Source organism: Xenopus tropicalis, chromosome 4, assembly GCF_000004195.4.
Source record: "Xenopus tropicalis strain Nigerian chromosome 4, UCB_Xtro_10.0, whole genome shotgun sequence".
NCBI lineage: Eukaryota > Metazoa > Chordata > Amphibia > Anura > Pipidae > Xenopus > Xenopus tropicalis.
Window position 1 is genome coordinate 6,637,536 of NC_030680.2, and position 22,313 is coordinate 6,659,848.

The 22,313-nt window shown below is 44.6% G+C and overlaps 1 protein-coding gene across 1 annotated transcript; it reads left to right on the forward strand.

Moving 5' to 3' along the window:
* Positions 1-22,066, forward strand: LOC100489718 (alpha-1,3-mannosyl-glycoprotein 4-beta-N-acetylglucosaminyltransferase C). Its single transcript, XM_031900416.1, has 4 exons — positions 1-290; positions 19,461-19,612; positions 20,453-20,579; positions 20,722-22,066. Exons 2-4 carry the CDS (start codon positions 19,502-19,504, stop codon positions 21,861-21,863), a joined length of 1,380 nt encoding a protein of 459 aa, XP_031756276.1. The 5' UTR covers positions 1-290; positions 19,461-19,501; the 3' UTR covers positions 21,864-22,066.
* Positions 22,067-22,313: the final 247 nt, after the last annotated feature.

Here is a 22,313-nt window from a genome sequence, read left to right on the forward strand (position 1 = left end):
GCCGGCTCCTTCTGAAAGCTCAGTTGGGGTTTCCCAACCACCGGTTGAATTAAGAAACAACAGAATTAACCCTGAAATACTGGTTCTGCTGGTCCATCAAGCATCCAGGCAGATACTTTTCACTGATAAGAATACTTGTTTAAAGGTAAACTGTGCCTATTGTTGTGCTAATACGCCCTGGGTGTGTAGAGAAGATGAGCACTGTGTACTCCGTACTGTAGCCTCTTGCCTTTACTTTCCATCGATAGAAATATATCCGTCTGTATCTATATGCACCGCCAGAACCCCAGGTAAGTCCATCTCTGTGTTACTCCCTGCTCAGCCTGTCCCCCATTTCCTTATAGATACTCACTACTACCATACAGTTCCCCAGCACAGCCTGTGTACTATCAGTGCATAGATACATATTATACAGGTATGGGACCTGTTAGCCAGAATGCTCCGGACCTGGAGTTTTCCAGATAAGGGGTCTTTTTGTAATTTAGATCTCCATACCTTAAGTCTGCTAAAAAATCATTTAAACATTAAGTAAACCCAATAGGGCTGTTCTGCCCCAATAAGGGGTAATTATATCTTAGTTGGGATCAAGTACAGGTACTGTTTTATTATTACAGAGAAAAGGGAATCATTTAACCATGAAATAAACCCAATAGGGCTGTTCTGCCCCCAATAAGGGGTAATTATATCTTAGTTGGGATCAAGTACAGGTACTGTTTTATTATTACAGAGAAAAGGGAATCATTTAACCATTAAATAAACCCAATAGGGCTGTTCTGCCCCCAATAAGGGGTAATTATATCTTAGTTGGGATCAAGTACAGGTACTGTTTTATTATTACAGAGAAAAGGGAATCATTTAACCATTAAATAAACCCAATAGGATTGTTCTGCCCCCAATAAGGGTAATTATATCTTAGTTGGGATCAAGTACAGGTACTGTTTTATTATTACAGAGAAAAAGGAAATATGTATTAAATTTAGAATTAGTTGTATAAAATGGAGTCTATGGGAGATGATCTTTCCGTAGCTTTCTGGATAACGGGTCCCATACCTGTATACAGATATCAGTGTGCAGCCGAGTGTGAATCTGATGGTGAAACAGGCAGTGAATGAGGAACTGATGAGCAGGACGGAACCTGTGGGTTTCAAAGGAAATGGTTTCAGTTATTTTCTGTCAGACTCTCTGTCTCCTGTCACTCACTGAGCAGAAACTGAGCCCAAATCCTCTCCCTGTTTATTGGGGGGGGGAAGTGACATCACAAACTGCTGGTTGAGGTGAGTGTTGGGGGGATTTGGGGAGAGAGGTTTCTTATGTAGCTTGCTTGGGGGAGAACTGATGTATCAGGAGTCAGAACCAGCAGTGCAGGGAAGGGAAAGGGACAGACACAGTGACAGTTACACATAACTATAAACCCAGTGAGAATGAGGAATGAATGGATATTGGGGAGTTGTATCAGGAGTCAGAACCAGCAGTGCAGGGAAGGGAAAGGGACAGACACAGTGACAGTTACACATAACTATAAACCCAGTGAGAATGAGGGATGAATGGATATTGGGGAGTTGTATCAGGAGTCAGAACCAGCAGTGCAGGGAAGGGAAAGGGACAGACACAGTGACAGTTACACATAACTATAAACCCAGTGAGAATGAGGAATGAATGGATATTGGGGAGTTGTATCAGGAGTCAGAACCAGCAGTGCAGGGAAGGGAAAGGGACAGACACAGTGACAGTTACACATAACTATAAACCCAGTGAGAATGAGGAATGAATGGATATTGGGGAGTTGTATCAGGAGTCAGAACCAGCAGTGCAGGGAAGGGAAAGGGACAGACACAGTGACAGTTACACATAACTATAAACCCAGTGAGAATGAGGAATGAATGGATATTGGGGAGTTGTATCAGGAGTCAGAACCAGCAGTGCAGGGAAGGGAAAGGGACAGACACAGTGACAGTTACACATAACTATAAACCCAGTGAGAATGAGGAATGAATGGATATTGGGGAGTTGTATCAGGAGTCAGAACCAGCAGTGCAGGGAAGGGAAAGGGACAGACACAGTGACAGTTACACATAACTATAAACCCAGTGAGAATGAGGAATGAATGGATATTGGGCAGTTGTATCAGGAGTCAGAACCAGCAGTGCAGGGAAGGGAAAGGGACAGACACAGTGACAGTTACACATAACTATAAACCCAGTGAGAATGAGGAATGAATGGGTATTGGGGAGTTGTATCAGGAGTCAGAACCAGCAGTGCAGGGAAGGGAAAGGGACAGACACAGTGACAGTTACACATAACTATAAACCCAGTGAGAATGAGGAATGAATGCAAAACCCAGTTTATAGTTACAATAACCCTGAACATTCCAGCAGCTCTGGGAGGGCTGTGGCTAAACACACACATATATATATATATACACACATAGGTCACTACCTGCTATGCCAATGTTCTTATGTAGGGCAGGGGTTCTAGGGGCACAGGCAACAACCCCCCTAGTTAATCAGCCTTAGCATCTCTGCAAGGTACAGTTGAACTACAACACTTGGGAGAAGGAACATTTTTAAATAACAAAAAACGGGGAGGTTAATGGTTAATAGTGGTTATTATGGCTAATAAATCATTTATAGCTTTGGAGAGTATTGGGGGTTGGTTAGAAGTAGGAAAGGCAAACGGAACTGCCAATAACATAAAATAAAACCACTGCAGCCCATTTCAATTTCCTCTTCTTCAACCAAATGAGCGGCCTTAACTGAAACTGTAGAATCTCTGCCGTACAGTAAGAATGTGTGCCATACTCTGCCTGTCCTATGCTGCCTGTGTGTGCCATACTTTGCCTGCCCTATGCTGCCTGTGTGTGCCATACTCTGCCTGCCCTATGATGCCTGTGTGTGCCATACTCTGCCTGCCCTATGCTGCCTGTGTGTGCCATACTCTGCCTGCCCTATGCTGCCTGTGTGTGCCATACTCTGCCTGCCCTATGCTGTCTGTGTGTGCCATACTCTACCTGCCCTACCCTGCCTGTGTGTGCCATACTCTGCCTGCCCTATGCTGCCTGTGTGTGCCATACTCTACCTGCCCTATGCTGCCTGTGTGTGCCATACTCTGCCTGCCCTATGCTGCCTGTGTGTGCCATACTCTGCCTGCCCTATGCTGCCTGTGTGTGCCATACTCTGCCTGCCCTATGCTGCCTGTGTGTGCCATACTCTGCCTGCCCTATGCTGTCTGTCTGTGCCATACTCTACCTGCCCTACCCTGCCTGTGTGTGCCATACTCTGCCTGCCCTATGCTGCCTGTGTGTGCCATACTCTACCTGCCCTATGCTGCCTGTGTGTGCCATACTCTGCCTGCCTTATGCTGCCTGTGTGTGCCATACTCTGCCTGCCCTATGCTGCCTGTGTGTGCCATACTCTGCCTGCCCTATGCTGCCTGTGTGTGCCATACTCCTGGGTGAGATGCTTGAGAATGCAGACGAACAGGAGAGATAAGATCAAAAAACACAGGAATTCAACACAAAGAACACGCACTGCCATAAGACATAAAACACAGGCGTTACCATGGCAGCATAACCCCAATATAAAGCTCCAGGCTTAGATACTTATCACCCCAATTAATGTCGTGTTACACACATTTCACATATTTATGTAATTTCAAACATCCAAGGTTTTGTTGGCGCTGCCACTGCCAAGCCTCCTTATTCCCCAGCCTCCCTATAGGCACATCTAGAATCCGTGAAAAACACAGCCAGGCCAAAAACAAGGGTAAAGTGATAAATATATATATTCTTTCCACAGTTACAGTACTAATTCCCCTTTTTATTGAGATTGTGTCCCTTTAAATTAACCCCTTCCCAGGACAATCCTTAATATACTAGTTATCTCATGTAAACTCCCACTCATCCATTGATTCTAAATGGAGCATTAGGCAATACATTAGGCCCAGACTGGCAATCTGTGGGTTCTGGCAAATGCCAGGGGGGCTGCTGTAAGATGCCATAGTCACTATTTATTGGGCCAGTGGGGGGCTGTTTGGGCCTCTTTGTACCTGGATTACTGGGGGCTATTTTGTATCCCAGCCTGGTCCTACAATACATGCCCATGCCTTGGGCTGGAAAGGACTGTAAAATGCTTTCACCAGCATTTACCTATTTAACTAGAAGGAGACAATGAGCTCTGTATAAACAACCCCCTCTCTTCACCCCTTAGTTGTGACTGTTTTGGTTTACAGATCGGTCTTGGCATCAAGTGTGTGTGTGTGTGGCAGCCGTAGGGACAATGACATTGGAATTGAAGACAATTATGGGAAGATTAAACACTAAAGGGCAGGGAGAGGCATCTGTCTGGGTACAAATCGTGCCATTGTTCTAGGGGTGAGTTATGGGCACACATTGGCCAACGTTACACATTGTCATTGTATACAATAGAGATTTATTTGTATCCGGATTTGGCTGTAACATTCCGTGCCGCACATTACTTGCCTTACTACACACAGATTGTTTCCTATATTGTGTGGCCAATGTGCCAGTGTGCCAATGTGCCAATGTGCCAGTGTGCCAGTGTGCCAATGTGCCAGTGTGCCAATGTACCAGTGTGCCAGTGTACCAGTGTGCCAATGTGCCAGTGTGCCAATATGCCAATGTACCAGTGTGCCAGTGTACCAGTGTGCCAGTGTACCAGTGTGCCAATGTGCCAGTGTGCCAATATGCCAGTGTACCAATATGCCAGTGTGCCAATATGCCAGTGTGCCAGTGTACCAATATGCCAGTGTGCCAATATGCCAATGTGCCAATATGCCAATGTGCCAATATGCCAGTGTGCTAATATGCCAATGTGCCAATATGCCAGTGTGCCAATATGCCAATGTGCCAATGTGCCCCAGTTGCCACCTGTTGGGCTTTGACCCAAACTGATAGGATTTTCTTAGCGCTGTTCAGCCACAACCATCTGTTTGGGTTTTATTCTTTTAAAAACAGGACCAATAGCTGCCTCTGATGTCACAGCCCCGCCCCCACATGGAACAAACACGCCTCCCTAAATGCCATGACCCCACCCCCCATGTCTCCATCCCGCCCTCTTGTTTGGTTTTTGCCAAGGTCAAAGGTGGCGACCCTAATACGCCCACCCACCCGTTGCTCTGTGCCCATGGGTGCTCGGGCCCTACAGTCACGCTGGGCATGGTAGGAATTCCAGGGTTGCCACAGACTGGGTCTGACTGGTCCAACTGGGTAAATCTCTGCCAAATTATAACATAAACTCTCTATATATAATAATAATAATTACAGGGCAGACACACCCGGCATTGGCCCAGAGCCCACACACACCCTGCTGTGTTTCTCGGTGTCTCTTTAGGCTTGGCCGGCCACAGAAGGGCATTTAGGGCAGGTAACAAAGAGGCTGATATTTCCCAGCATGCAACTCTAACACCTGTGTGTGTGGGTGGGGGGGGGGGGGTGTTGTTTAACAAGAGATAAATGATTCTGATAGCCCAGGTCAGTGCGCCCCTGCCCAGCAAGGTGGCTGTAATTACCCATTATCAGGAACCCAGCCCTGGGGAACCGGTTACCCATTAACTGACTGGTTAGTGCTGGGAGTCAACCTGTAGCGGATGCTGCTCGGTGTAGGAGAGGGGGACAGCACCCATAGGCACCCATAAGCACCCATAGGCACCCACCTTCCATCTGGCAGCAGAAGGGATACAAAGGTTAGTGAGTCGCACCTTGCACTTCTGTGGATATTAACTTGGATATTAACTCGGTGGAAGCGAAGAGGATCCGGTTCCGTAACGCAGTCGGGCGGTTTAGCTGCAATTTCAGACCCAATTTGCCATTTTTTACACAAAATGTCAGTGTTGTTTTGGGCACAAGGAGAAGTTGCACTTGGGGTATTTGCGCAGGGTCGGACTGGGCCGGTGGGACACTGTGAAAAAACCTGGGGGGCCCAGAACCTGTAATACTGTGCCCCCCCAATAGTGGTAAATGTATAAGGTATGTGGGGGGGAGGGGACTGGCAGTGAGTGGGTAGGCAAACTGGCGGGTGGGTGGCAGGGGCACCTGAGGGGGTGTGGGGGCCCCTGGGGTATTATCCCACACAATGGAGCCATAACTATTGGGCGGAAGAGCAAGATATGGTCCAAAGGGGGGGGTAAGAATTCAAAGGGTGGCAGTCCAAAGCTGAAGCCAATCAGAGGGGTATATGGGTTCCCCTGGCACAGTGTTTGTGTGGGTCAGAATCTGCCCAGTCCATAACTAGGGGAAGGGTAAGTTCTGGCCCTGTCCATATGGGGGGCCCTGGGGCCAAACGATCGAATTATAACGGCGGGTAAAGGCAAAGTCGGTCCAGGGACCGTATCAACAAGGTGATGTGGCCCCCGATCTGACTAGATTTTTTAACCTGCCCGATTTCAGGCCAGATATCGGTTGGGCAGGCCCGTCGGTAGTGCCCATACACTGCCCAATTAGCTGCCGAATCAGTCTAAGGGACCCATATCAGCAGCTGGAATCGGCCCGTGCTAAAGACACTGATAATAACTGGTGTCTCTTAGTTAAAAAGGGTTGGTAAGTGCAAACAACAGACTCTGGGGAAATAGCCGGCAGCATCGGGGTAGTCAGGTTATTCAGCTGAGCCTGAGGCGGCGGAGATGTTCCTTTGCATTTTGTGCGAGAAACATTTGTTACTAAAACAAGACACTTGGATCCACTCGGGTTTCACCTGTTTTACCTGATGTCTTGTGGGGGTTGAGGCTCTAAACGGTATAAAAGTGAGAGCAACATGCAGTCTGGGGTTGTGTTTGGGGGAACAGTCTCTGTGGCCGGGGGGTCTGTCTCTAACCAGGAGTCTGACTGTCCCGGGATTGGTAAATATTCCCCTGCCCCCAATAGGGCTGTTCTGCCCCCAATAAGGGGTAATTATATCTTAGTTGGGATCAAGTACAGGTACTGTTTTATTATTACAGAGAAAAGGGAATCATTTAACCATTAAATAAACCCAATAGGGCTGTTCTGCCCCCAATAAGGGGTAATTATATCTTAGTTGGGATCAAGTACAGGTACTGTTTTATTATTACAGAGAAAAGGGAATCATTTAACCATTAAATAAACCCAATAGGGCTGTTCTGCCCCCAATAAGGGGTAATTATATCTTAGTTGGGATCAAGTACAGGTACTGTTTTATTATTACAGAGAAAAGGGAATCATTTAACCATGAAATAAACCCAATAGGGCTGTTCTGCCCCCAATAAGGGGTAATTATATCTTAGTTGGGATCAAGTACAGGTACTGTTTTATTATTACAGAGAAAAGGGAATCATTTAACCATGAAATAAACCCAATAGGGCTGTTCTGCCCCCAATAAGGGGTAATTATATCTTAGTTGGGATCAAGTACAGGTACTGTTTTATTATTACAGAGAAAAGGGAATCATTTAACCATTAAATAAACCCAATAGGGCTGTTCTGCCCCCAATAAGGGGTAATTATATCTTAGTTGGGATCAAGTACAGGTACTGTTTTATTATTACAGAGAAAAGGGAATCATTTAACCATTAAATAAACCCAATAGGGCTGTTCTGCCCCAATAAGGGGTAATTATATCTTAGTTGGGATCAAGTACAGGTACTGTTTTATTATTACAGAGAAAAGGGAATCATTTAACCATTAAATAAACCCAATAGGGCTGTTCTGCCCCCAATAAGGGGTAATTATATCTTAGTTGGGATCAAGTACAGGTACTGTTTTATTATTACAGAGAAAAGGGAATCATTTAACCATGAAATAAACCCAATAGGGCTGTTCTGCCCCAATAAGGGGTAATTATATCTTAGTTGGGATCAAGTACAGGTACTGTTTTATTATTACAGATGCAATATAAGCCTCTTATCATGCAATCAACCTGAACACAGGGGGCGGGGCTGATGGTATCGAGGGAGGGGCCAGTAAGCTAGGGGTGGGCATGAATGGCACATTATCAGGCACATTGGATGGATGTGTGAGGGGCTCCATATTAAGGTTGGTAGGAGGGGGAAAAGCTGCCCCCCATTGCAGTCCCTTGTCACCCCCATCGGCAAAAAAATTCACCGGTAAGGAATCATGTGACCCTACTGGAAAGCAAATATATATCTATATACAGGTCCCCGTACCGACAGCAATCATTAACAGCAGGGAAGTGACAATACTGACCAATTAGGGCGTGTCCCCCCCCCCCCACCCGCTGGTAAAGTTCAGAGGGTGGGTACTTGGGTGCGGTGAAGCAACTAAACAGCCAAGAATGTAATGAGTTTATCCCTGTGGCCCCTGAATCGCCCGGAAGGCAGGAACATTCTGTTAGAGAAAAAAGAAACCATCTTGTTTCTTTTCTCCATCTTGTTCATATCATTTAATATTAGAAGGGTTGTGAAATACATTGTGTGTTTCTTTTTGCTGTTGTAAAAACATTTTGATGAGTCCACAAACTTGTGAAAAGAGGCATGTTGGGTGTTAGGGCTCTGGTACACGGGGAGATTAGTCGCCCGCGGCAAAACTCCCTGCTCGCGGGCGACTAATCTCCCCGAGTTGCCTTCCCTCTGCCATCCCACCGGCGAACATGTAAGTCGCCGGCGGGATGGCAGACGCGGCGGGGCGATTTCGGGAAATCGCCGAAAAAGCCTCGCGAGTCTTTTTCGGCGATTTGCGCGAAATCGCCCCGCCGCGTCTGCCATCCCGCCGGCGACTTACATGTTCGCCGGTGGGATGGCAGAGGGAAGGCAACTCGGGGAGATTAGTCGCCCGCGAGCAGGGAGTTTTGCCGCGGGCGACTAATCTCCCCGTGTACCAGAGCCCTTAGTCAACTGGGCCTCTTTGCCTGTTCTGTTCTTAGAGATAACAAAGCTACTACTGATAAGACTGTTTCAGGACTATAAGACAAACATGCTTTGGGTCATTCAATGTAGTATCAGCTCAGAGACAATTCTCATTTAAGAATATCTGGATACTGCCTTCGTACGTACGAATAAAATGTAGCTACAATCAAACCGGCCTATCCAACAGTTTTTCCTTGACAGCTTTGGTGCCGAAACCCGGGAGTGGAGAAATTGGAGGACAGCCATACAGGAGGAGATGATTGGATACCGAGACCTTAGGCGCCAATAAAGGTGAGACCAAAGATTTGTCTCTGATAAGCTCTCGCTATCACTTTCATTCCCTCGCTTGGCTGTATCTACAAGAGTAAAGGTGGCCATACACCAGCAGATCCGCTCGCTTGGCGATGTCGCCAAGCGAGCGGATCTTCCCCCGATATCCCCACCTACGGGTGGGCGATATCGGGGACCATTTAGGTAAAAAAAATAATAATCCGATCGTTTGGCCCTGGGGCCAGACGATCGGATTATGTGGGCGGCAATGGGGCAGTCGGATCGGGGACCGCATCAACGAGCCGATGCGGTCCCCGATCCGACCAGATTTTCTAACCTGGCCGATCGAGATCTGGCCAATTTCAGGCCAGATATCGGTCGGCCAGGCCGATCTGCTCTCCCCATACACAGGCCGATTAGCTGCTGAATCGGTCCAAGGGACCAATATCGGCAGCTATAGTCAGCCCGTGTATGGCCACCTTAACCCGCTCTACGAACCTTGGATAGGCCAGCCGTAAGTTGTTTGTTTGTCTCTGTGTTAGTCTGTGTGTAACCCTTGTGAGTTAGTGTGTTAGTCTGTGTGTAACCCTTGTGAGTTAGTGTGTTAGTCTGTGTGTAACCCTTGTGAGTTAGTGTGTTAGTCTGTGTGTAACCCTTGTGAGTTAGTGTGTTAGTCTGTGTGTAACCCTTGTGAGTTAGTGTGTTAGTCTGTGTGTAACCCTTGTGAGTTAGTGTGTTAGTCTGTGTAACCCTTGTGAGTTAGTGTGTTAGTCTGTGTAACCCTTGTGAGTTAGTGTGTTAGTCTGTGTAACCCTTGTGAGTTAGTGTGTTAGTCTGTGTGTAACCCTTGTGAGTTAGTGTGTTAGTCTGTGTGTAACCTTGTGAGTTAGTGTGTTAGTCTGTGTGTAACCCTTGTGAGTTAGTGTGTTAGTCTGTGTAACCCTTGTGAGTTAGTGTGTTAGTCTGTGTGTAACCCTTGTGAGTTAGTGTGTTAGTCTGTGTGTAACCCTTGTGAGTTAGTGTGTTAGTCTGTGTAACCCTTGTGAGTTAGTGTGTTAGTCTGTGTGTAACCCTTGTGAGTTAGTGTGTTAGTCTGTGTAACCCTTGTGAGTTAGTGTGTTAGTCTGTGTGTAACCCTTGTGAGTTAGTGTGTTAGTCTGTGTGAACCCTTGTGAGTTTAGTGTTTAGTCTGTGTACCCTTGTGAGTTAGTGTGTTAGTTCTGTGTGTAACCCTTGTGAGTTAGTGTGTTAGTCTGTGTGTTAACGCCTTGTGAGTTAGTGTGTTAGTCTGTGTGTAACCCTTGTGAGTTAGTGTGTTAGTCTGTGTAACCCTTGTGAGTTAGTGTGTTAGTCTGTGTGTAACCCTTGTGAGTTAGTGTGTTAGTCTGTGGTGTAACCCTTGTGAGTTAGTGTGTTAGTCTGTGTGTAACCTTGTGAGTTAGTGTGTTAGTCTGTGTGTAACCCTTGTGAGTAGTGTGTTAGTCTGTGTGTAAACCCTTGTGGAGTTAGTGTGTTAGTCTGTGTGTAACCCTTGTGAGTTAGTGTGTTAGTCCTGTGTAACCCTTGTGAGTTAGTGTGTTAGTCTGTGTGTAACCCTTGTGAGTTAGTGTGTTAGTCTGGTGTAACCCTTGTGAGTTAGTGTGTTAGTCTGTGTGTAACCCTTGTGAGTTAGTGTGTTTAGTCTGTGTGTAACCCTTGTGAGTTAGTGTGTTAGTCTGTGTAACCCTTGTGAGTTAGTGTGTTAGTCTGTGTAACCCTTGTGAGTTAGTGTGTTAGTCTGTGTGTAACCCTTGTGAGTTAGTGTGTTAGTCTGTGTAACCCTTGTGAGTTAGTGTGTTAGTCTGTGTAACCCTTGTGAGTTAGTGTGTTAGTCTGTGTAACCCTTGTGAGTTAGTGTGTTAGTCTGTGTAACCCTTGTGAGTTAGTGTGTTAGTCTGTGTAACCCTTGTGAGTTAGTGTGTTAGTCTGTGTAACCCTTGTGAGTTAGTGTGTTAGTCTGTGTGTAACCCTTGTGAGTTAGTGTGTTAGTCTGTGTGTAACCCTGTGGTTAGTGTGTTAGTCTGTGTAACCCTTGTGAGTTAGTGTGTTAGTCTGTGTAACCCTTGTGAGTTAGTGTGTTAGTCTGTGTGTAACCCTTGTGAGTTAGTGTGTTAGTCTGTGTAACCCTTGTGAGTTAGTGTGTTAGTCTGTGTAACCCTTGTGAGTTAGTGTGTTAGTCTGTGTAACCCTTGTTGAGTTAGTGTGTAGTCTGTGTAACCCTTGTGAGTTAGTGTGTTAGTCTCTGTGTAACCCTTGTGAGTTAGTGTGTTAGTCTGTGTAACCCTTGTTGAGTTAGTGTGTTAGTCTGTGTGTAACCCTTGTGAGTTAGTGTGTTAGTCTGTGTGTAACCCTTGTGAGTTAGTGTGTTAGTCTGGTGTAAACCCTTGTGAGTTAGTGTGTTAGTCTGTGTGTAACCCTTGTGAGTTAGTGTGTTATGTCTGTGTAACCCTTCGTTAGTGTGTTAGTCCTGTGTAACCCCTTGTGAGTTAGTGTGTTAGTCTGTGTAACCCTTGTGAGTTAGTGTGTTAGTCTCTGTGTAACCCTTGTGAGTTAGTGTGTTAGTCTGTGTAACCCTTGTGGTTAGCTTGTGGCATAACCCGTTACATGTTGTGGTTCAATGTTTAGGTAACTTGTGAATGTAGCTAGATGTGGTCAGTGAAAGTGTTTTTTCGTTTAATAATGATTAAGAAACTCTCTCTCCTGCCCTTTACTGGGATATTGTCTCTTATTATTAATCCTCTCAGTGTAACTATATTAATAAGGATTTACTGTAGAATGATACTAGTAAGGATTGCCTACCATCAGATATAGAGTGTAGTCATTGGTTATGGTTACACAAATGAAATTAGTTCTAACACTTCTTATGGGATTTGTTTGTATCTATCTGTTCTGGAAATTTTGGTGGGAACAAAAGAAGGGTTAACCTGTATGTGAATTTTAGCCACCGAAATCCACTATATGTGAAAATCTGTATATTGGGAATATATAGATTTTTGTTTTGTGTAAAAGGGGGGAGCGTGATCGTCTCCAGCCCAGTTCCATATGGGAACATTTTACCCAAAACCGAGGGGTGGCCAGACCCCGACTTGTGATTTTTCTGTTCCGGGAACAGAGAGAATAGGAGCTCCTGAGGCATCACTGTCACCGGGAGGCAGTGGGTAAGTGGCTAAATAGACAAATGGGCTAAATTAACAAGACAGACCGATATGGCTATCCCATGTGATGGTGTACACTCAAATGGGATACCCTATACAAATTCAGTCAAAGTTTATTGGAACAGATGGATACTAAAAATTCTATTAGAATTGGGACACACAGTAGGGATCAATGTAATTAAGATTAGAAGACACGGAGTGAGGGAGAAGCAGAGGGTTATGACCAAATGAGAGAAATAAAGGGAGTAGTTCTATCAGTAGTAATAGATTTATAACCAGATTGAGGATTAAGTAGGATAAACTTTAACACTCAGTTGGTTAAAGGGAACTATAGACACCCATATAAAGGGGAAAGTGTATGTATGGGTATATATATATATATTGCTAAACTGGTATGTTTGTCAGTGATTTTGTGGATAACAGTCATTATTGCTATCAAAGTAAGTATAGATTCACAAAATGAAAGGTGTCAATGTCACTTCAAGTAATTGTTAGAAAAGGCTGTAAGCATATTCAAAGGGAGAGATAACATTACTGCAGGGAATGATAAGGCAGATAAAGCTGCTGACAAACAGGCTGCTTGTATGGTTCTAACAGGGACACTGACAGCTACATACACCAACTGACAGCCACATACACCAACTGACAGCCACATACACCAACTAACAGCCACATACACCAACTGACAGCCACATACACCAACTGACAGCCACATACACCAACTAACAGCCACATACACCAACTGACAGCCACATACACCAACTGACAGCCACATACACCAACTGACAGCCACATACACCAACTGACAGCCACATACACCAACTGACAGCCACATACACCAACTGACAGCCACATACACCAACTGACAGCCACATACACCAACTAACAGCCACATACACCAACTAACAGCCACATACACCAACTGACAGCCACATACACCAACTGACAGCCACATACACCAACTGACAGCCACATACACCAACTGACAGCCACATACACCAACTGACAGCTACATACACCAACTGACAGCCACATACACCAACTGACAGCTACATACACCAACTGACAGCCACATACACCAACTGACAGCCACATACACCAACTGACAGCCACATACACCAACTGACAGCCACATACACCAACTGACAGCCACATACACCAACTGACAGCCACATACACCAACTGACAGCCACATACACCAACTAACAGCCACATACACCAACTGACAGCCACATACACCAACTGACAGCCACATACACCAACTGACAGCCACATACACCAACTGACAGCCACATACACCAACTGACAGCCACATACACCAACTGACAGCCACATACACCAACTGACAGCCACATACACCAACTGACAGCCACATACACCAACTGACAGCTACATACACCAACTGACAGCTACATACACCAACTGACAGCTACATACACCAGTGACTTTAGTAATTTTTAAAACACTGCAAAAGTAAGGCTGGAGCACAAGTCCATATTAAATGGACCAGTAAATGTTATAAGATATAAGATGATATTTGGAAACATGATTATGGTTGTTTGTGTGCACCTCCCGTTTATCTAATTTGTTAGCAAAACACTTTGCACCTCCCATCTCATGTTTCCAAAAGGGGGGGAATTATATTTATGGTAAACAAATTATGGTTTGCTTTTGGATTTGTGAAAAAAATAACATAATTATAATACCTGGTTAAACCATTCTGTTTCAAAGGTTACAGATAGATTGTATTCACCTATTTAAATGTTTTTATGTATTTGTATGCATAGATATGTTTTGGGGTGATTTGAGGCATGGCCAGTAACAAAAGCCACAGAACTAATAACAGGTAAAGTTAACTTGGGTACAAGCTTTAACCCTTGCATTGTCATCTATGAGACACCCCTAAGGGTCCCCAACAGTTATTTCCTTTGAGGTGCTAGACCACCAAATATTGGGTTGTTTATTCAAATATTGGTAGGAACAACATGTTTCTCTTACTATGACTATGTTAAGCAATTGTTTAAGCAGCTCACTAACTTGTATGGAAAAGTGTTCTATTCTTTATCAGATTCAGAGACTGTATTTGGAACTCACTCTCTCCAATCAGGAGATTGGGCGGTGATAAAGAGATTTGTGAGCCAAACTGAATACACATCTGACACTGTAAGAAGGTATTTCCATAGGAAGTCCTGCTGATAGTCAGAGCAGAGCGCTATCTCCAGTGACTGAGAGCCTGAGCAGAGCGCTATCTCCAGTGACTGAGAGCCTGAGCAGAGCGCTATCTCCAGTGACTGAGAGCCTGAGCAGAGCGCTATCTCCAGTGACTGAGAGCCTGAGCAGAGTGTTATCTCCAGTGACTGAGAGCCTGAGCAGAGCGCTATCTCCAGTGACTGAGAGCCTGAGCAGAGCGCTATCTCCAGTGACTGAGAGCCTGAGCAGAGCGCTATCTCCAGTGACTGAGAGCCTGAGCAGAGCGCTATCTCCAGTGACTGAGAGCCTGAGCAGAGCGCTATCTCCAGTGACTGAGAGCCTGAGCAGAGCGCTATCTCCAGTGACTGAGAGCCTGAGCAGAGCGCTATCTCCAGTGACTGAGAGCCTGAGCAGAGCGCTATCTCCAGTGACTGAGAGCCTGAGCAGAGCGCTATCTCCAGTGACTGAGAGCCTGAGCAGAGCGCTATCTCCAGTGACTGAGAGCCTGAGCAGAGTGTTATCTCCAATGGCAGAGTCTGAGCCTGTCTCTACACTTAAACCCCCCCAACGAGATCACATCAACAGAAAGACAACTAAGGAGACTGATTCAGTCCTTCCAGAATCAAGAGGATAAAAAAGCATCTTTAAAGTCAGACGAGAGTGGTAATAATAATCCCACTAGTCTGTTAACCAACGGTCCCAGTTTCAGGTTTTGACACTAAGCGTGGGCCTACTCTGGGTGAAGAGGATCACCATCAGGAAGAAAAGGACTTTTATAAAATAATGACTCTGTGTGTGTTATTCTGGGTAAAGGTCCTTATCATTGCTTTACACCAGTAAAGGGGGGTTGGCAAATTCTATATGGCTCTTAAGGTGGCCATACACGGGCTGACTATAGCTGCCGATATGGGTCCCTTGGACCGATTCGGCAGCTAATCGGCCCGTGTATGGGGAGAGCAGAGCGGCCTGGCCGACCAATATCTGGCCTGAAATTGGCCAGATCTCGATCGGGCAGGTTAGAAAATCTGGTCGGATCGGGGACCGCATCGGCTCGTTGATGCGGTCCCCGATCCGACTGCCCCATTGCTGCCCCAGGGCCAAACGATCGGATTATTTTTTTTTGTACCTAAATGCTCCCCGATATCGCCCACCCGTAGGTGGGGATATCGGGGGAAGATCCGCTCGCTTGGCGACATTGCCAAGCGAGCGGATCTGCTCGTGTATGGCCACCTTTACACCAGCAGGCTGCAAAGCAGTTACATACTACTGACTGCTGGAGATGTTTATACATTCCAGTCACCCACAAGGGGATACCTTTAGTAGGGATACCTATCTGTATGAATGATCTTAATCTTACAGATTATAGCTACGAAGTTGCAATAGACACAAACCATACATATCAAAATGCAATTAGTGATCGGGGGTACATATTTGGAAATAACAGGGTTACTAGATACACCTACCATATGAGTAGGATCCATGTTTGCTAATCATACAATCACTTAATGTACTTACCTAAGATTCATGTAGGAAACACAGATTGTGAAAATGCTATTCTGAATTTCTACTTGGATTATATGGGAAAGAAATGTGATAAGATGCAGGGTAATTGTAATGATTATGTTGGTGTGGGAAAAATGTATACTTCTTATGTCCAAAGGTGTTCCTGCCCTGACCGAGGAGAAGATAAAAATAAGAGTTTTAAGTCTTAAGGTGGCCATACACGGGCTGACTATAGCTGCCGATATGGGTCCCTTGGACCGATTCAGCAGCTAATCGGCCCGTGTATGGGGAGAGCAGAGCGGCCTGGCCGACCAATATCTGGCCTGAAATTGGCCAGATCTCGATCGGCCAGGTTAGAAAATCTGGTCGGATCGGGGACCGCATCGGCTCGTTGATGCGGTCCCCGATCCGACTGCCCCATTGCCGCCCACATAATCCGATCGTCTGGCCCCAGGGCCAAACGATCGGATTATTATTTTTTTTACCTAAATGCTCCCCGATATCGCCCACCCGTAGGTGGGGATATCGGGGGAAGATCCGCTCGCTTGGCGACATCACCAAGCGAGCGGATCTGCTCGTGTATGGCCAGCTTTAGGTGACAGATAATATGATATGGTTTCAGACTTGCCTGGGGTATCACAGTACAATCATTTCTAGGGTACTTAGATAAGAACTATATTATATTTGGAAACTAAGCTTACTCATGGCTCCCTATGGGAGTGTAGGGAAATTGCACCATTGGAAGAGTTGTACCTGCTATCAGACAACACCTGAACATCTCATACATAGACAATCAAGGTATCCATTCCAGGGTAATAAAAAAAAAAAAAAAGGGGAATTATTTTCCACCTCAAATAAAGGATGGATGTGGTTCCCTGCCTTGATAGGATGGGGAATAGAATTAGTCAATAGATTAATTAAGTATACTAGTATAAGGGATGGTATAATAAATGAAACTATAAGTTCCATCAAAATAATAAATGAGAAATAAGTCAGGAAGATGGCATTATAGAATAGAATGGCCCTAGATTACCTACTAATAGATGGGGGTGGGGTTTATACAATCACAGGTAAGGAGAGTTGTACCTGGATTGGGGACTCACATGACCCAATTGAGCCCTACAGAACCCTTTCTCATTTATGGGAATCATAAGGATTTGGTTATCAAATGTTTAAAACTTTTTATAATACTGAATGTGTGGGATTTCAATAGGCCTTGTGGTTTATATTATAGCAAGGTTGATTTTGTGTTGTTGCAAATACAGTATTTTATCCAGAGGTTACATGGAGGGGCAGCTGAAGGGAGGCGCTCACCCATTTAGCTCCTGGATCAAATATACAACAGCCTCTTCTGATCAGCAACCTTCTGTGTTTGGCCGACCTTATCCATAGCAGGATCCCATTCCTGTATGAGCAGGGTAAGGAAGAACTTGCTGATTTAGATGGGAACCCTGATAGGCAACTCAGTACTGCCACTGAACCTTTTATAGGTGAGCGGAATAGAGTTCTGGGTAAGAAGAATATATGGGCCTGATTCACTAAAGGGCGATAAAAATTATCGCACGCTTTTTCGCGTTAAAAAACGCAAAATAACTTGCGCGCGATTCACCATAGTATTATCGCGTGCGAAAAATCGCCATTTCCGCATGGGGTATTTCTCGCACTAGTTTTACCGTTTTGCGTTAATTTCCGCGCTGAAAAGAATACGAACGCATGATTCACTATAACTTTTGCGTGCTAAATATCGCATTCGGCTATACGAAAATTAACACCTACTACAGGCAGGCGAAAAATTATACAAAAGTACAGTAAATGATTTTTTGCAATAAAATATGGACTTACAGTGTTATTTATTCAAGTTTGTGTTTCCCCCAGAGTGACGCAGCCGCCAGTTTGCAGCGAAATGGTCATTTTTAATACAGTCATTTTCCGCAAGTATTGGCGTGTATGGCTAACATGGCGTGCGTTCATTTGCGCAACTATTTCTATTTGGCTACAAGTGATGAGATGTTTCGCCAGGCATGGATTCGCAGCGAATTTTTGGACATGCGTTGAATTTTTTCGCGGTGTATTTTTTCATGCGTTTCGCAAAACAATCCGCCAATGGCAAAACGCATGAAAAAATTCGCCACGCAAAAATTCACCGCACATCCAAAAATTGATACAAGTGTCAAAAAATAATAGTCACGGGCAACAATTTTTTTGCCCGCACAACATTTTTGCCGTTTCGGGGATCGAAAGATTTGCTAATTTTTCACTAAAGAAACCAGAACACATTTGCTCATCACTAGTGGCTACTATTTATATGCTACTATTTATATGCTACCATTTATATGCTACTATTTATATGCTACCATTTATATGCTACCATTTATATGCTACCATTTATATGCTACTATTTATAAGCTACTATTTATATGCTACCATTTATATGCTACTATTTATATGCTACCATTTATATGCTACCATTTATATGCTACTATTTATATGCTACCATTTATATGCTACCATTTATATGCTACTATTTATATGCTACCATTTATATGCTACCATTTATATGCTACTATTTATAAGCTACTATTTATATGCTACTATTTATAAGCTACTATTTATATGCTACCATTTATATGCTACTATTTATAAGCTACTATTTATATGCTACCATTTATATGCTACTATTTATATGCTACCATTTATATGCTACCATTTATATGCTACTATTTATATGCTACCATTTATATGCTTCGACAATTTTTATACACTATTTCTATGCTACCATTCATATTCGGCAATTATTCGCGTAATTTAGCGCATGTACAGGCAAATACCGCATTGAAATAGTCTTTCGCGAGTTAAATAACGCTTGCAATATCGCGCGTAAAAAAGCGCGAGTATGCTTATAGTGAATCGTGCGAAAAATCGCCAAAATTAAGCGGCAGTAAAAATTTTAGCGCACAATAACAATAGCGCACGTTTTATCGCCCTTTAGTGAATCAGGCCCTATATGTTCAAGATTTTGAACAACAGGGAGGAATGTTAGAGAAAAAAGAAACCATCTTGTTCATATCATTTAATATCAGAGGGGTTGTGAAATACATTGTATAAGAATGTTTCTTTTTGCTGTTGTAAAAACATTTTGATGAGTCCGCAAACTTGTGAAAAGCATGTTGGGTGTTGGTCAACTGGGCCTCTTTGCCTGTTCTGTTCTTAGAGATAACAGAGCTACTACTGATAAGACTGTTTCAATTCCAGGCATTAGAAATGAAAAAATAAAAAAAATAAAATTGTATTAAATATATATAATATAATAAATATAATGAAACCCCAAATTCATGGTCCCTGGGGGGAGAGAGGGGCAGCTCTAAAGCCCCCCCATGTAGCTTTTCCTGGAATTGTCTCCTTCTGCCCTATTGGTCAGAGTTATGGGGCGGGGTTGGTCTCGATGATGTTAAAGTGCATTTTTATATTTCAGATACCCAGAATTCTTTCCTCGAGAAGTTGGTTTTTTTGAAGATGAGAATTTGGCACTTTTCTCAAATATTCATTGTGTTGACGTTTATAGTCTGCGTAACCGTCCTGCTAAGGAGGGAGGGGCCTGAGTGCGACTGCGCGGATTCTGTCCAGGTAAATCACATATGTTCTGGGCATACAATAAGCTGTACCCCCATACTGTACTGTCTAAGGGAAACACTATGGCACCCCCTACCCATATGTATAAATACAAATATACAGAGAAGGAATGTTCTGGGCACACAATAAGCTGTACCCCCATACTGTACTGTCTAAGGGAAACACTATGGCACCCCCTACCCATATGTATAAATACAAATATACAGAGAAGGAATGTTCTGGGCACACAATAAGCTGTACCCCCATACTGTACTGTCTAAGGGAAACACTATGGCACCCCCTACCCATATGTATAAATACAAATATACAGAGAAGGAATGTTCTGGGCACACAATAAGCTGTACCCCCATACTGTACTGTCTAAGGGAAACACTATGGCACCTCCTACCCATATGTATAAATACAAATATACAGAGAAGGAATGTTCTTGGCAAACAATAAGCTGTACCCCCATACTGTACTGTCTAAGGGAATCACTATGGCACCTCCTACCCATATGTATAAATACAAATATACAGAGAAGGAATGTTCTGGGCACACAATAAGCTGTACCCCCATACTGTACTGTCTAAGGGAAACACTATGGCACCCCCTACCCATATGTATAAATACAAATATACAGAGAAGGAATGTTCTGGGCACACAATAAGCTGTACCCCCATACTGTACTGTCTAAGGGAAACACTATGGCACCCCCTACCCATATGTATAAATACAAATATACAGAGAAGGAATGTTCTGGGCACACAATGAGCTGTACCCCATATTGGGAAACAATATGGCACCTATACTGCATCTTTTGCTCTAATGTGCATTTTCTTTCTTTGCCTTTAGAAGAGAGAATTTGAGGAACAGTTGCTACAAACATGTTCCCCCGGAAACTTTTCTGTGAGACAAGACGCACTGGGGGTTCTTGACGTCCCATACAATTACCTTCTGGGAACTCCCAACGCTAAAAAACGTTAGTACCTCTTACCCCTGGGTTGGTGGTGGGAATACAATGACCCCAGTGTGACAGTTGGACCCACTGAGAAAGAGCTGAACTACAAATCCCCGTTGTCCCTGAACAAATAGTTTAATGATGTCTCTTTGTCTCCATGAAGGGTTCCTGAGCGTCGGGATATCGTCTGTGAAGAGACAAAAACAGAACTACTTGCTGGAAACCATCGACTCTGTCTTCAGCCACCTGAGCCCCGAGGAGCTGGACGAGGTCCTTCTCGTTGTCTTCTTGGCCAACCACGACCATTCCCTAAACCTAAACACCGCCCAGGAGATCAAGGGGAAATTTGCCTCTGCCGTCGACGCCGGGCGTTTGATCGTCGTGAGCACATCTCCCAAACATTACCCGCTGCTGGACGGCCTGAAGAGGAATTACAATGACGCACCGGAACGGGTCAAGTTCAGGTCCAAGCAGAACGTGGATTATGCTTTTCTGGTGAATTTCTGTGCCAATTTGTCCAGGTTCTACCTCATGTTAGAGGACGACGTTTCCTGCGCCCACAATTTCCTCACCAGGATCAGGAATAGCATTGCGACTCAGAAGACCTCTTGGACCACCATCACCTTCTCAAGCTTGGGTTACATCGGGAAGCTCTACCACAGCATAGACCTTCCCAAACTCGCCCGTTTCTTGCTCCTGTTTTATGACGAGATGCCTTGCGATTGGCTGCTGGACCATTTCCACAGATCCAAAGCCCAACCGGAGATAATTCGGGTCAAACCGTCCCTCTTCCAGCACATGGGGACCTACTCTTCCTTCCAAAACAACCAGAACAAGTTGAAGGACAAAGAATTTATGGAAGTGGTGGAAACGTTTGGAGACAGCCCGACGGCCTCTTGCTTTTCCAACATAGAAGCCTATTCGGATAACGTGGCGGATAACGTTTGCTTTGTAGGCCCTAATTTCTTCTGGGGCAAAGACGTGACCCCTTCCAGCCATTTCACCATGGTCTTTCGGGAACCGGTCAACCTAGACAGAGTCACCATCATCACCGGATCGGGGGATCACCCGGGGGATATACTGAAATCGGGGTACGCACAGCTGGGGCGGCACAAGGTGACGGAGGACGGACACGAGACCTGCAAAGACTTCACCAACATTGGAGACTTCCATGACGGGGGATTTACGTACAATAGTAGGAACAGCTCGGCGGGAAAGAGCGTCGACTGCCTGAGAGTGCGGGTTTCTGCCGCCCAAGAACATTGGCTTTTAATACAGAAAATTGGGGTTTGGATCCGAAAGTAAAAAATAAAAGTGGAACGAGAGACTGCAGGAATGTGATTGGTTGGGTCAGTACTGAACCGAGATGGAAATGTTACTACTAACTGCTTATACCTCCGGCCCATGTGGGGAATGTGTGTGGGGAGGGGAGAATATAAAAGTGAAGACTTACATTTATTTTCTGTATTTATTGTACAATATTATTTTAAAAACCTGATATTTTGCCACTTTTTGTTTGTTGTATTGTTAACTCTCCACTGATTCGCTTTAAGTGACCATCAAGATGCCCTGCCCCTCCCACTGTAAGCTTCCATGTCTAAGGGAAACACTATGGCACCTCCCTCCCATATGTATAAATACAAATATACAGAGAAGGAATGTTCTGGGCACACAATAAGCTGTACCCCCATACTGTACTGTCTAAGGGAAACTCTATGGCACCCCCTACCCATATGTATAAATACAAATATACAG

Excerpts from the sequence above, each read along its gene's own strand:
- LOC100489718 (XM_031900416.1), top strand. The coding sequence starts at position 19,502 with ATGAGAATTTGGCACTTTTCTCAAATATTCATTGTGTTGACGTTTATA. Across the intron at positions 19,613-20,452 it reads ACTGCGCGGATTCTGTCCAG|AAGAGAGAATTTGAGGAACA; the intron begins GTAAATCACATA and ends CTTTGCCTTTAG. Across the intron at positions 20,580-20,721 it reads AACTCCCAACGCTAAAAAAC|GGTTCCTGAGCGTCGGGATA; the intron begins GTTAGTACCTCT and ends GTCTCCATGAAG.